Source organism: Ailuropoda melanoleuca, chromosome 2 (genome assembly GCF_002007445.2).
Source record: "Ailuropoda melanoleuca isolate Jingjing chromosome 2, ASM200744v2, whole genome shotgun sequence".
NCBI lineage: Eukaryota > Metazoa > Chordata > Mammalia > Carnivora > Ursidae > Ailuropoda > Ailuropoda melanoleuca.
Window position 1 is genome coordinate 151,758,617 of NC_048219.1, and position 16,655 is coordinate 151,775,271.

The 16,655-nt window shown below is 35.2% G+C and overlaps 1 protein-coding gene across 1 annotated transcript in view; it reads left to right on the forward strand.

Annotated features, from left to right (window-relative positions):
- ZNF804A (zinc finger protein 804A) overlaps positions 1-16,655 on the forward strand; it is a 272,325-nt gene that overhangs the window by 205,154 nt on the left and 50,516 nt on the right. Inside the window, exon 2 of the mRNA XM_002922209.3 lies at positions 10,404-10,547. Coding sequence (XP_002922255.1) covers positions 10,404-10,547 — 144 coding nt within the window. The remainder of the gene's footprint in view (positions 1-10,403; positions 10,548-16,655) is intronic.

Genomic DNA, 16,655 nt, shown 5'->3' on the forward strand with positions numbered 1-16,655 from the left:
AGGTGGCTACCGCTTCCCGGCGCCCTGACACGGCGGCTCCCTCCCCCTTCTGTTTAGCTTCCGATATCTGTGCGCGGTTTCACGGCTCCCCGCTTCGTACCTCGATACTCAGCGCTGGAGATGTTCATTTGTAGAGATCCAGATGTATCTTCCTGCGTCTCAGGCTGATTCCGTGGATATTCCTGCTGGTCTGGTACCTATCCAGCTCAACTCAGGGGACCGGCTGAAAAAGGTGTCCCCTACTCCTCCGCCATCTTAGAGAGCTCTGAAGAACTTCTTTTAACATTTCTTGTAGGTCATATTTGTTGGCAATTAATTCATTTAGTTTTGTTTATACAAGAAAGTCTAGTTCTGCTTCCCTTTTGAGGGATCATTTTGCTAGATACAGAGTTCTAGGTTGATGTGGTTTTTGTTTTGTTTTGTTCTGTTTTTCTTTCAACACTTTAAAAATTTCTAACTACCATTTCACTCTTCTCTCATTTGCATGGTTTCTGATGAAAAGTCTGTTGTGATCATTATCCTTTTTTCTCCATAAGTTAGGCTTTTCCCCGTTTTGAAATCTGAATTCAAGATTTTCTCTGTCTTTAGCTTTAGCTTTTTTGCCGTATAAATATGATATGCCTATGTGATTGTTGCTGTTGTATTGTTCTCTGAGCTTCATAAATCTGTGGTTTGGTGTGTGTTATTAACTGGAAAAATTTTTAGCCGTTATTACTTCAAATATTCTTTCTGTTATGCTGTCTTTCTTCTCCTGGTACTCCAAGTACACATATGTTATACTGTTTGATATTATCTTATAGTTCTGGATGTTCTTCTGTTCTGTTTTCTTCCTTCCTTCATTTCAATTTGGTAAGATTCTATGGATACATCTTCAAGTTTACTGATTCTTTTTCTCAGCTGTGTCACATGTACTGACGAGTCCATTGAAGGCATTCTTCATTTTAAACTGTTTTTGATTTCTATCATTTTCATATGATTCTTTCTTAAAATTTGTATTTCTTTGTTTACATAAGCCATCTATTCTTGCATTTTGCCTACTTTTTTCATTACAGACTTTAACACATCAATCATAGTTGTATTAAATTTCCTCTCTGATAATACCAATACATATGTTATATCCGAATTCAGAGCCTTGTTCTATTACTCATCATTTCTCTTCAGACGGTTTCTTTTTTTTTTACCCTTTAAAATGCTTTTTAATTTTTGGTTGAAGCCTGGACATGTATCAGGTAATACAAACTGAGGTCCCAGGGACCCCTGGGTGGTTCAGTCGGTTAAATGTCTGACTTCGGCTCAGGTCATTATCCCAGGGTCCTGGGATCTAGTCCTGCATCAGGCTTCCCGCTCAGTGGGGAGCCTGCTTCTCCCTCTCCCCACTCCCCCTCTTTGCTTGTACTCTCTCTCGCTATCTCTCTCTCTCTCTCAAATAAATAAATAAAATATTTAAAAAAAAGAAAAAGAAAAAGAAACTGAGGTCGTCTAGTGTCCTTGATTGTGTGTGCCTTTTAAACTTTGTGTTCCCCTATGTACATCTCCTCAGAAAAAGTGTGTAATGTGCAACTCCTTCAGCTCTAATCCACTATGATACTGGAGCCCTTTAGCTGGGTTGGAAAGGTGTGGGGAGAAGGAGCATTTTATTACCTTTCAATATTAATGCTCTAATGTGTCTCTGTCTCAGGGCTATGACTGTCTTATGTGTTTCTCCTGTGATATAGCTCTTTAATCTCTCTGTCTCCCAAGCCCCCACTCCATTTTTTTGGCTATAGAATTCCCACTCTTTTTTGAAAGCCATGACCCTTGTTGACCATGTCAACCTCATAACTTTAATGAGGCAGGAAGACTATAGGGAAAGTAAAATCCTTTCCCTGGCTAGAATTTAAACAGGAAATACCCTATCCCTTGGGAGTGGGTTTTAGTTATGGATAAGGCTCTTGGCTTATTTCACAATAGTTTTTATTCCCAAACATCTTCCAAGGAGATAAGGGACTTTCTCAGCCTATCCTCATGAGAACCTGGTAGAATTCATAAAAAGAAAGCCTACAGAAATGTTTGGGGGTCTCTCTAAGATTTCAGCTGCCAGGAGTTTCTGTCTCATACACTAGACCATAATCAGCTCATAGAATTCATCAGTTAACATTTAAGAGTTCTACCAATTCATAGCTCCAGCAATTTCTGATCCAAGAAAGCAGATATTTGTTACTACATCTCTGAATGTGCTTGTCTCTCCAGATTTTGAAGTGGGGTTTCACCCTATGACCTTTGTTCTCTCACAGTTCTGAGAAAAATAATTGATTTTCATTTTTCATAGATTGTTCTTATTGTAAGGACAGGAGCAATGACTTCCAAGCTCTGTACATGTCAGAGCTGAAACCAGAAATCTTTTATCTGCTTCCTACTCTCTTCTCACTTTGCCATTCTTCTGCCACTGTTTCCTGAGATCTCAAATAAACCCCTTAAACTCCATTGCTTGTCTCACTGTCTATTTCCAGGTGAACTCAAGCCAGGAAACCAATGAGACATTTTACTAAAGAAACTTCTGTCTTACCCTAGATTACTGTTACAATGGAGACAGTAACAAACATGCATCAGATCATTACACTCCTTTCCAATACCTTTCCAATACCTGTTGCCTATAAAGTTAAGAGATTTCTAAGGCGAAACAAGTACCTGAAATTACTACCACTTGCCTACACTGAGACTCTTTGCAGCATCTATTTATACAGAATTTCCATGTTGGAATCATTAATCTCCATATGACATTTTATAAATATGAAGTAGAATTCTATACACCTCAGCTAGCATTCACCTTCAGAAAACCTGATAGACTTTTTTCTGGTTTGCCTTGAACATGATATCTCCATAGCCTTACTTTATGCATGGGGAGACTGCAGAGGAATGTGAAATTTCAGTCAACCACTAAAACATGCTCTCCCTCAGATCTTTCCAAACATGAAGGGAAAAGTGTAACTCAATTTTCTGTTACCTTCTCAAGTTGTACTAAATACTGTTTAAATTAACCAGAGGGTCTAACAAGTCCTAGTCACAGGCTAGGGCTTCCTGTAGGACCCATGGATGAAAACAGAAACAGGTGCCTCCGAAGAGACAAGCCACGTGAGGTAGACAGAATGTGCCCTGATAGTTAAAGCTTGTGGATCCATTCTTCTTTTACATGAACAAATTCTATGATTAGAAACCATGCCAATTATCCAGTGGTTGTTATCATTAAACAACAGAAAAGAAATACATAAAACCTTATGAATGAATACTCTTGCTTTGAAACTAATTCTGAAAGATGTTACCAATTTTGAGAAACAACTTTGTCCCATTGTTATAAATGTGGACATTAAAGTATACTCTGTCCTTGCTGTTGGGTTGTACTCAATTTTGCTCACCAGAGTTGTCCATAGAAATATGATACTCAATACACAGTTTTGTTTTTTGTTTTTCTTTTGTATTTTGTCTCTGCCTTCACCCTTCATGGTGGTATAGGTGAGTTTGCATTTCTGTGAAATCCTTTTTAAAAAAACCTCACATTTAAATGCATATATTTTATTATAATTCTATTAAATACATCTGTGGCTTTGGATAAAATTGTAACTTTCTGACTCAACATTTAGTTGTCCCTTCTATATTCTTCAAAATTATCTTGTTATATCCATTTTTCAGCCTTTGAAATAATAGAACCTAGCCTTTAAGAAGAGAATGGTGTATATTTTGAGACAATAGCACAGCCTTTATCATTCAGATATGGTTGTCCTCTTGCCTAATAGGAAAGCGATATAAGTCAAGGCAATTATCATATGGTTTCACTCATTTATGGAACATAAGAAATAGGAAGATAGGTGGGAGAAGGAAGGAAAGAATGACGGGGGGTAAACAGAAGGGGGAGAGAACCATGAGAGACTGTGGACTCTGGGAAACAAACTGAGGGCCTCAGAGGGGGTGGGGGATTGGGACAGGCCAGTGATGGGTATTAAGGAGGCACATATGGCATGGAGCACTGGGTGTAATACGCAAATAATGAATCATGGAACATTGCATCAAAAACTGAGGATATACTGTATGGTGACTAATATAACAAAATAAAAAGTATAAAAATAAACAAAAATAAATAAATCAGATAAAGACTAACATCAGTGTTCCTGCATGCCTTTTTTTGTACTCAGTTTCTCCTCATTGTTAGTATAGCTTTCAGATTCCAATACCCCAAGTGCTCTGTAACTGTTTTCCTCCTGAATAAACTTTCTCTTCTTCACATTAAAGGGGAAGATAAAAGAGGAAAAGCCATAAATAGAATGAAACCCTACTATTAGTGACAACATGGATGGACCTTGGAAATATTATGCTAAGTGAAATAAGTCAGGTGGAGAAAGACAAATACTCTATGATTTCACTCATATGTGGACTCTAAAACAAATGAACAAAATAAAACAAAAACAAATTCACAGGTACAGGGAACAGACTAATGGTAACCAGAGGAGAAGTAGGTTGGAGTATACAAAAGGAGTGAAGGGGTTCAACTATATGGTGATGGATGGTAACTAGACTTGTGGTGGTGATCACTTTGTATGCAGTTATTAAATTATAAAGCTGTACCCCCTCAACTTATATAATAAGAAAAAGGGAAAGAAGACAGAAAATAAAAAGTGTTTTTCTTCTAAAATGATGATAACAGAATTTATCTTTAAGGAAATAGCATTTTAGCAGATATCTGCTGGAAGTTAACAACAACTTTGTACAAACATTTGGTGTAAAAACATTCAATGCATTATAAATAAGAAGTCTAGGTATGAAAGTGGGTGTATGGTTGAGAAAGTTGCAGAAACATTAAGGGAATAAGGATGGCTAAAGCAAAGTGAGAGAGAGAATGCTAGAAGATGATGACAGAGATGCAGCCAGGAGCCAGGTAGAGTAGGAATTGTATGTAGGTCATTGTAAGGATATTTATTCTAATGACAATGAGGGACTATTGGAGAGTTTTGAACTGAAAAATGATATCATCTTATTCTAGGAAATGTAGCTTGTAAGCAAGACATTCATAGGAAACACCAAAACAAAACAAAAAAACAAAACAACCTTATAATCTTAGCCCAGTTCTTCTTAAAAGTCAAGCCTAGGACAAAGCCTTCTATGCAGTTAGTTATTTGGGAAATTATTCCAGGAAGCAGAAATGAAGTTTCAGAAAAATACAACAGATAATAAGGAAAACTAATATAAGGGTATACTGATTGCCACTATTACAAGTATTGGCACTCCATCTCAGTGGGATCCTCTGTGAAATCTTAGAAATGAGACTCGGAAATGGCCGCCTGATAGATAAAAGAGGAAAGAATTTATCCTGGAGTTCTTACCCTCCACAGTGGTCAAGAGTGGACCTATATTGCATTAACTCCTCAGCACTTCTGGGTTGTGCATTTTTTAGTGCTTAGTGAGATCCTACAAACTCCTGTTTCATGAATCAGAGAAGCCCCGGGCCAGGAAAGGAAGATGTCTCAACATAGGCTGGGGCAAAATGCAGTCACGTGACACTCCGCGAAGCTGCTGGACCATCTCAGAGTCAATCACTTAAGTAATGACAAGGACAAGAGACATGGCCTAGAAGATGTGCACTATTTTACAGGGAATGTAGACTGTGGACTACGGACTTTCAAATGAAATGTTTTCTGTCTAGGTATTCTTCTAGAGAAGAACAGCTTTGCCATCTCTTTAATTTTTTCATTACAATCAAAAATTTATCAAAGACTTTTTTTTGCTTCCTCTTTTTAAAGAACTTATGATAAAATTTATCCAGAATATACATCACAAGGATGCTTTTATTCTTGATGAAGTAATAGCAGAGAGACAGACAGAGCCGGGGGGTGGGGTGGGGAGGGACATTTTCCTAAGTATTTTAAGTGTTCATTACATACAAACATTCCTTTTCAGCCTTGAAAATAATTACATATAAACAGTGCCCAATCTATTTATATCTTTGTAATTTTAATTTCTTTAAAAGGAGTATTCCTAGCAGAAATATTAGGATGTAATATATGATTACAACTACTATTTAGCAATGATAACTTATTTACAGCATAACTTGGTATTAGCTCTAAAAGCGTTCCCCAAATAACTGGATACCACAAACCCACGCATGAGCACAATTATTTTAAAAATATTTCATATCTAGTGCTGCTAGTTTCTGTTTTGTTTACTTGTTATATATGTGCAAAAGTGTCTACATATATGTGGAATGTCTGCCAATGCTTGGCTCTATTAAAACCTCTGGAGACAGAGAAGTAAATAAATCAGCTACAAATCATCCCCCACCCCCATGGAGCTCACATTCCTCAGGGAAGGCTACTCAGGTGCACCAAGTTGTGGATGCCTTTCAAGAGAGGCTGAATATTATTTGACACCATGTGTTATTCTAAAGCCACCAAGAGATGTATCCCTTTTGAAAAGAAACTTTTCTCCCTTCAAAGTCCTACATTGGTACTATTCATTTTTTATTAAGTGGTGGATGGAATGGCCCTGGGCCTGTGGATAAACCATTAACTTCTGATCTGCAAAAAATATTACACTGCAATTGCTAAGGTTGCATATTAAAACATTCTTGACTTTCTAACTTTGGAATTATATGCTACTTTCATGAAAGTAAGGATTCAACCTTTAGTCTTTTGAGATACATCTAAAATGCAATGAATTTGGATGACCTGATTAGCTATAAGAAGTCTGTCCCTTCTTCACTCTCTGCCATCACATTCAGTAGGACATTACAGAAGTTGTGTACATCCTTGAAGTCGAGTGGGTTTGCCAGGTAGAAGGGGGGAAAATTGAGGTTGAGTCTATATGAACCTCTGTGCTCCTTTCTCATCTCACTCAAATGTATTTCTTACCTTCTGCAGTGGAATGGTTGTGTTGAATATGTCATTGTGCTTTATAATCTCATTCAGTGCCTCTTTCAGTATCATCCGCAATGAAGGAGAAGGGCCGTGAGGTGTTGGAGCATGTCACCTAATAAATACTGATTTTATCTACATACCTTTGAAAAAATGTATAATCAATGACAATACATGTGATTCCTTTCCCTTATGCGTGTACAACAACCAATTCTTCTAGTCTCTAACATTTTCTAGAATACATCCCTAACTCTTTACTGTACTTTGTTTCTAACTGAAAGGTCTAGCGTAAAAAACGTTCCTTACTGTGCAATTTTTTGCAACCTTAGCTTCAATATCTTGGAGGAAGGTGATAGATGATAGATAGATAGATAGATAGATAGATAGATAGATAGATAGATAATAGAATAAACATATGTCAAAATATTAGCAATAATTTTAATTAAGTGAAGGTCATATAACAGTTTATTTTTGGGGTGCCTGGGTGGCTTAGTCAGTTAAGAGTCTGTCTCTTGATTTCAGGTAGGTCATGATCTCAGTGTTTTGGGATTGAGCCCAACTTGGGGCTCAGCTTGAAGTCTGCTTGTCCTTCTCCCTCCTCTCCCTCATAAAAATGAATAAATAAAATCTTTTTTTAAAAAAAAGTTTATTATCATATTCTTGTAATCTGTTGTTCTCAATATTTTTTTCAAAATGTGAAGTATACTTTAGAAGTTTTTCTGAGAAATAAATTGTAATGAGTAACAAAACAAAGAGAGGGAAGACTTATAATAAAAGAGAATGAGAAACATATCAGATCATGGGAATGCATGAGCCTTATTTGAAATGTTTTTAAAAAAGAATAAAACCTTAGAATTTCAAAAGAAAATAAATCTGTTTTGAACACACTACTTTAAACTATTAGATGATTGTAGTTATTTGAACACACTGGATATTCGATGATAGTAAGGAATGATTGTGGTTTCTTCATTGTTTTTGTTTCTTTAGGTCTGATATTGGTTTTGTGATGATATTTCTAAAAAGTCCTATTTTAGAGATACATTCTGAAAGATTTACAGGTAACATTAGATGAACTTGGGAATTTCCTTAAAAATTATCTGGAGCAGAGGAAAGGGTAAAGGGCCTGAGATAGGATAGTTAAACTGAAACAAGGTAGACCCTTAGCTGATAATTGTTGAATCCAGCTAGCTGATGGTTATGTGCAGGTTATTATGCTATTTCTACTTTTTTTATGTGCTTAAAAGTTTCAAAATAATAAATGCTATACACCAGATTATTTTGGTTCAAATATGGGCTGCATTTATTCATTATACATCCTTGAGCTAATTATTTAACTTTCCTGTACTTGGTACCTTCACCTGTAAAGTGAGAAAATGTGTAAAATACACATCTCTATAATTTTAATCAGGAGTAAGTGAGTTAATACATGCACACTCTTAATCAGTGTCTGATCCTAAACAAGCACTGAGTAAATGCTCGCTATTGTTTTTAGATTTGTTTTTCTCTTCATATCTAGGTTAAGGCTGACATTTTGGAAGAATGCAATTTACCTACAAATTTCAGTTTGCTTTACTCAAAAACTCTCCCATTTTTATGGAAAGAATAAGTAAGAAACAATTATTACTTCTCTGAGGGAATATCAATCTTAGAAAAAATAAACCTACACAATAATAAGAAATAATGAGATATTTTGAGAGAGGAAGTAGCTTAACTATAATTATAATTAATGGGGAGAATCAACTAGTTTGCAAAGAAATTGCTGTTCAAGAATATTATTTTGAGAGCTAATTCAGCTTTGAGACTAAAACTATTGCCATTATAATATGACTCATATTGATTGGAATTTTATCTCCGCTTCACACACTTTAGCCATGAAATCATAGTACTTAATTTTTGTTTCATTTAAATTGGCTAATCCACAAAGTATTATTTTAAAGATTTTGTAAAAATTTAGTAATGAATTTAGTTATATATGACTCATTTTCATATTTTTAAACAAGCTTTTTTAAAACAACATATTGGAAGGAATCAAAAAGAATAATAGGAAGTATTTCATAAATCTAGTGGGAAATGGTAAATTAAATATCGAATTGATAAATCGTATATAAATGATTTGAATGATTTTGTAGCTTACCACCTCTGTGCAGTTGATAAAATTAATAGAAAAATGGATCATTGTCTTTATAGTGAGAAACAGGGTTATGTATTTTTAGGTTATGGCAAATATATTTATCAGTTACTGTAATGTATATTATAAGGTATAGATACAAATATGATTTTTATGATATGTGATATGTGCATAAATATATAGTACAATAAAGTAAGGAAAGTCTTAGTCATTCATTAAATTACAGTTAGTGAACCACGTTTACATTTTGTAGAAGCAATTTAAGCATTCAAACTATGAGCCCTTTTTAGCTTGTGTATTTAGAGAGAGGACAATTGCCACTGACATCGAGAGGACTGTGTCAATTCATCTCCATATCCCAGTGCCTAAGAGAGTTAGTTTCTTATAGTAGCACATAAGAGGCCTCAATATGTAGTTAATTTGAATTGTAAAGGAATTGAGTATGAGAGAATCTGTAAGTTAGAAACGTAATATAGTCTGTGGTAGCAACTGAAATTCAGTCTTCACATCAGCACTTCAGCAAAAGACCTGAACAATGCTTCAATATGTAGAATTCATTTACGTCTAACAACATTAACATTTAAGGAACCATGATACAGCAAGTAAATTTATATTTAAGAAAACCTAAAAGCCACAAACATTTCGCTTATTTTGTTTTGTAAATGAAAGCTGATGATAACTGACTACATTTTTCATGTTTTCAGGGGTTTGATTCTATAGCCATCTTTATTTACTGTGAACATGATGAAAGCAATCTGCTTATATACAGTTTAATCCTTTTCAGTTTAGGTAAATAACTTGCAGAAAAGAATCTCATTTTCCAAAGATGTAGAGAATTTTTAAAAATCCAACTTAAAATGATATGGGTCATGATGAACACATTAGTCAAATGAAATCTAGTTGGGATGAATAAGTTACTCTCTAGATATTTAAAGAAACAAGCGAACAAAAATACCAAACTTGAATATTTGTGTACCAATATGGGCTTCTTCATGCAGGATACATTTTAGATGTTGTTCAGAATTTGCAAGTTTTATGTTAACTAAGCCATTGCCAGAAATCAGCAGTTGAATCACATAACTGTATGATTTTTGTTTTTTTCTTTGCCAGCAGGGCACAGGAACTTGTTCAAGCAAGGGCTTCTATTTTCCTTGTTTGGTTTGCTTCTCCATGTTTTTGCTGTTCTTTCCTCCATTTATCTTGGCTTCTTCAGTTAATCTTTTCTTCTCCTCAGTTCATAGTTTCCTCTGATTTAGTTTTCTGCAATTTGTTTTATTTTTCTTTGTTATATTCTGTTTCTAACTCTAATTATTATGCTGAAGTTGATGACAACTGTCAGAACAAAGTCAACTCAGGGAAGAACTAATTGCTGCCTTCCTTGAAATTTAATTTTTTAGGATTATGCTGAGAAGGAGAACACCATAGCAAAAGCTCTGGAAGATCTGAAGGCCAATTTTTACTGTGAACTCTGTGACAAGCAGTACTATAAGCATCAAGAGTTTGACAATCACATTAATTCATATGACCACGCTCACAAGCAGGTAAGAAATGGGTGTCCAAAAAACTCTTATATTTCTGAACTTTTGTAATAATTTAAGATGCATAAACTATATAAATACAATATTTTTATGTTTTGTTCTGCAGTTTTTACAGATGCCATTCTGAGATGATCATTTGATGACTTATAGCAAAAGACAATTTTTTTTAAAAAATCTCTGAAAGTAAAATCTGAAATAAACACTAACACAAAGAAATTCCAGTCAGTTGCCATTTAGTGATTGGCCGTAACTTAAAAATTATATTCTACAGGTGGTGATCCTCTAAATGTCTTCCAATTTATTAATTTTTAAATGTTTTAAACAATTAGTGGTATTTTGTAAATGAACTTATTCTTAACAGAAACCATTTCCCATTTAAACTGCCATAAAAATATGAAAAAAAGCTGATTTAATATGGTAAAAATAACCCCTAGTTATTGGTTAAATAAGTACTTAATATGTGTATGATATAGTTTATTTTAATATTATTTTCATTTTGCTATCAATTATAAATCCAAGATTTATTTTTTCAACACTCTGGGTAAAGGTTTGTTTAAAACAGTAACGCCAGAAGTGAAGTTAATAATCCAGATTCCATTTTCCCATATGCTTTACATTTATCAGAGCAACTTCTTATGCTGTTTAGATGACTTGATATGATGCAGCAGTTTTAGTTATCACTAATTTATATTTCCCTTTTTTAGCCATCACTTATAAATATCTTCTATGTAGCATTTTGGTATTAATAAAAGGTACCTTTTTAACCCATGAATTTGCCCTAACTTTCCATTAACGTTAGAGTCGTTAGCATAAGAAAGAATAGGGGAAAATGATTATGTTGAGTGCTTATGAATCAGTCATATGTATTTTCTTTTGTTGTGAATCTTTCCATTGTTTCATACCAGCAAAACTATGCTTGAGGAGGCTGTTAGAGAACATGAGCCTTCATTTACATACATCACTGATTCATGCATACTGGTCTTGATGATCTGCCTTTGCCTTTCTTCTTCCAAATCTACTTGCACACTAGTTAAGGGAAAACTTTTGATGGAAATATTGTTCTTTTTCTTACATAAAAATGTAAAATATAATTATATACACACATTCATATATCAATGCTTGATTTGAATATTAAAATCCATCAGGCAATAGTATTGATTTAGTTTTGCAGTTAGAGACATATATTCCATAAAAGGATTCTGGAATGTTTTTCCTGATGTGCTAAATCTGAGAAAATTATCCCTCTGATTTTTCTTAGTATCTAAAAGCACAAGATATGTTACTGTATATATATATTTCGTTGTGTAAATCAGGTATTTGGAAATATGTGTATATGTGTTTTAAGACTATCTTACCAGCTATTAATATCATCTGCTAAAGAATGCTTTATTCAGCCATAGACTGCCTGGAAGATCAAACTCACATAAATTATCATGAGGACCTTTCCAGTTCCATATTCTTAGTAGAGTTAGGATACTATATACAGTACACACATGAGTCAAGGAAATTCAGGCTGGGTCTGGGCTTTTGTTTTGGGAAAGTCCAGGGGGCCACTTTTGATAATGCTTGATGGTATCAGGCCCTGGAGATGGATACATTATCTGAATGCCCGTGGAGTCTGATGGATACATAGATAGATAGATGATAGAAGATAGATAGATAGATAGAGTCTGATAGATAGGCTTAGTTGATTAATTTAGCATGAACCAATGTTACAGTAGCTGAAAATATTTAAGATCTATATCCCCTCCCCAGAGAATAGTGACAAATAATTCAATGTGTCTTCCAGAAATATTTTCTCCCTTTTCCGAGCAACAACCTCACCCCCATGACTGCTATCAGTGTTCTTACCACAAAATGCCACACCTTGGCAACTTTGAATGAAGTAGAGAGGGATGAAATTTGAAGGTGATGATTCAGATTTTTTTTTCCTCCTGAGAACTTAAAGTTGAGATACCAAAAAAAAAAAAGAATATATATATATATATACATATACACATATATGTATATATATATACACACATATATGTATATATGTGTATATGTATATATGTATATATACACACGTATATGTATATATGTGTATATATATATGTCTTCAGTCTGACCGTGGTTGGACCAAACACTTGAAGATATAATCCTGAGTTGTAGCTAAGTACATCGAAAAGTTGAGAAAGCTGGCTTGCAAAAAGAAAGAACAAAACTGCACAAAGAATGAGATGCAAAGTGGCCATGTGATAAGTGAAGGAAAGTGAGTGCAGATAGCAATTCTGATTTCAAATGGCTTTCAGATAAAAGTAGCCCTTCCAACAGCTTATTTGTAGATGCTATCCTTGGATTCTGAGAGATATTTCACTTTGCCACTAATAAATGAATTTAAAGGAAAAATAAAACCCTAGCTTAATAGCTATTACTTGCAACTAAGCCAAACCAAACAAAACCAAACAAAACCCCTCTTCCTAAAATATTAACTTATCTGTGGAGAATCGTTTGGTTTCCAGGAAAAAAAAACTCCACAAGAAACAGGTATACTCAATGTCCATATTATCAGTGCTTAACTTTCAGGTAGGAAACCCCACATGGGATTTGGATACTTCTTGATTGGAATTAGAAAAAGGCAAAGAGGCCACACATCTGATGCATTCATTCACTACACAGATATGTTTCCAAAGGCCACCAGATTCAGGGAGGAGTTATTGGTGGAATGAGTCCTAACCCTGCCACTTACCTGACTTGGGTAACATGCACAAAGGCTCAATTAACTCAAATATTCATTGTTAGGGAGATTAAATGAGAGAATGCATATGACCACACTTTGCAGAGTACTTGAAAAATAGTAAAAGCTCAATATTTAATTAGTTTTATTATTACTGCTTACTAAAAACTTCTTTTCTCCTACAATGTGTGGGACCTTGACACTTTGCCTTTGAGACTGCCTTTATTTAGGCTTCCAATAAGGATCTATTTTTGCTGCAAAAAGGCTAATAAAGTCTAAAACATATCCAGGTAATCGTGACCTAAGAGCAGTGTGCCTGCTTCATGTATCTTTGCAAATCTGTTATGACAGACTATGTGTTGCATTTGAACTCTAAGCTTCAAAGAAAAATCTGTTTCTCTCATCCACGTGTTCTTTGGATAACTTCAAAATCTCTCTCAAGCTCTCATCGCTAAGACTTGCTAACAGAGAATTAAAGAGAGGAAGAGGCACAGGTGCACAGAGGCGATCACAATAGTTCACAATTCAGGGTTCATTTTTAGTTTAACTAAACTTTGAAACTTGAAAGCTGTTGGACTGTGACCCTTTAATGGCAAGGACCGTTTCCTTTTTGTCTTCCTTCCTCAGGGCCTGTAGGGCAGCATCTTGCGCAGTGTGGACACCCAATCAGGACTTCCCATATGAATATCAAAGGGATAGAGTCAAAATTGCATTTGAGATCTTGTTATAAGCCACAGTTTCGAGATAGATAGGCACTGAGTAGTATAGAATTCTTGAATCTTTATACTGTACACCTGAAACAAATGTAGAAAAAGTACGGCAATCATACTGTTTAAAAAATAACAAATAGGGGCGCCTGGGTGGCTCCGTGGGTTAAGTAGCGGACTCCAGGTTTCAGCTCAGGTCATGATCTCAGGGTTCTGGTATCCAGCCCTGCTCCAGGCTCTGTGTTTAGAGGGCATCCGCTTGAGATTCTCTCCCTCTCCCCTTGCCCCCGTCCCCTCTCCCCCGCTCTCGCTCTCTCACTCTCTTTCTCTTTTTCTCTAAAATAAAAAAACAAATCTTAAATAAAAAGATGATTAGAATAGTTTCCAGTGAAGTTATATCATTTTGAATTCTAGCCATTGAGATTTTAAAGAATTGTTTTAAGTGGGGAAGCTCAGCATTGGGTAAAAAGAAAAGGTTTTCCTCTAAACCCTTTGACCTATTTATCTGCCCTTAAACTAAAGTCGCGCTGTGTCTGTCTTCTCACCTGGCAGCCTATGGGCAATTCAGAGTTATTTTCACTGTAAGAGATTTGTCACACTGATGTTATGAAGAGATAGAAAAGGGAATGATTGCCTTATTGCGGCTGCCCCTCAAACATTTTGATTTTTACTTTGTGGTTTCAGCATGGCTGAAGTATCTCCCAAAAGGCACTGAAGTGACCTTCTCCAGCAAGTCAAGATTCAGTGCTTTACAGCGTGCTGTTTTGTTCTGCTCCAGAGGAAGTCACGGTCAGGCCGGGTTGTTGGAATTTGCTGGTCCTGCAGGGACTTATATTGCTATAAAAATGGAGCAGACTTATTCTCAAATTTGAACATTTCCTAATAATTTTAACTTCTGTTCACTAACCTGATACTTGAGAAAAGAATCACTTCTTGATATTTGGGTCTAAATTTTCATCTGCAAAATAATATTTAAAGGTTAGTAAGAAAATACGCGGTACAGGTAAAGCAATGCATGATTTAATCCATTTTGAACACCTTCCCTGGGATTTTTGTTCTGGTGTGTGCTTCAGTCTCATCGTACCGTTATTATTTTGTGTAGCCATTTTGAGGATGAGAAGAATGAAAGGACATACAATTTCCTCCTCTAGAACCTTGCCACTGCCCAAAAATGCCTGCCCCAGGATAGGTATGCATATATGCCTAGCTAATCATGGAACTGTATTGTTTTGACATTTCATATTCAAAGCCATAACTAAACTGAAGTTTTTGTCCATTATTGAGTTTGAAGCAAACTTTGGATAAAATAATCATTTCTAGTATCTCAACCAGTGCCATTTTCATAAACCTTGCCCAGTGAGGTTCAAGTCTCTTTCCTCTCCACCTTCCACCGTCTATAAGGTTAATGGCTTTCTATTGAATCAGTCAATGTTGAGGGTGTATGAAAAATAGTATAACTTTAATGTTTCTGCTCTATGTTATCTAAATATAATTATGAGGAAAAAAAAGTTAAAAAACTGGATTACAGTAGAGAAATGCATCTAATATTAGAGATTTCATTTTATAATTGTCAATTATGCTTTGTAAACCAATTAAAAAGAATGTTCCTCTACCCCCTTTTGTTTATTACCACTAAAAATTTCATTTTGTAAAACAACAACAGCTATAAGGCAACCATTTTAAGTCCAGGTGGTGTATCTTTATTTATGTGTTTGTTTTATTTTTAATTGAAGTATAGTTGACATACAATATTATGTTAGTTTCATGTGTATAATACAGTGACTTGACAATTATAGATATAGTACAAAATGCTCACTACAGTAAGTATGGTTACCATCTGTCACCAAAGTGATTACAATATTACTGACTATATTCCCTTTGCTGCACTTATCCTCCCCATGGTAACTAGAAGCCTGTCCTCTTAATTCCCTTTACCTTTTTCTCCTATCCTCCTACCCACCTCCCCTATGGGAACCACCAGTTTTTTCTCTGCATTTATGAATCCATTTCTGTTTTGTTTGTTTGTTTTACCTTTTAGATTCCGCATATAAGTGAAATCATAGGGCATTTTTCTGTCTATGTCTGACTTATTTCACTTAGCATAATACCCTCTATCTCCATCCACGTTGTCATGAATGGCAAGATTTCATTCTTTTTTTATGCCTTTTTTATGCTGTTATTCCATTCTGTATTTATACACCGTATCTTCTTTATCCATTCATCCTTCGGTGGACACTTGGGCTGCTTCCATATCTTGGCTATTGTACATAGTGCTGCAGTATATAGAGGGTTCATGTGTTTTTTCAAGTTAGTGTTTTCTTTTTCTTCGGGTAAATACCCAGAGGTGGAATTACTGAACCGTGTGTTATTTCTGTTTTTAATTTTTTGAGGAAACTTCATACTGTTTTCCATGGTGGATGCAGCAATTTACATTTTTCCATATACCTGTTAAACATCTTCTGTTTCATGTAGTTCCATTTGTTTGCTTTTGCTTTCATGGCCTTTGTATGGGGAGACAGAACCAGAAAGATATTTCTTTTTTTTTTTTTTTTTTTTTTTTTTTTTTTTTTTTTATTTATTGGACAGTGATAGAGACAGCCAGCGAGAGAGGGAACACAAGCAGGGGGAGTGGGAGAGGAAGAAGCAGGCTCATAGCGGAGGAGCCTGATGTGGGACTCGATCCCAGAA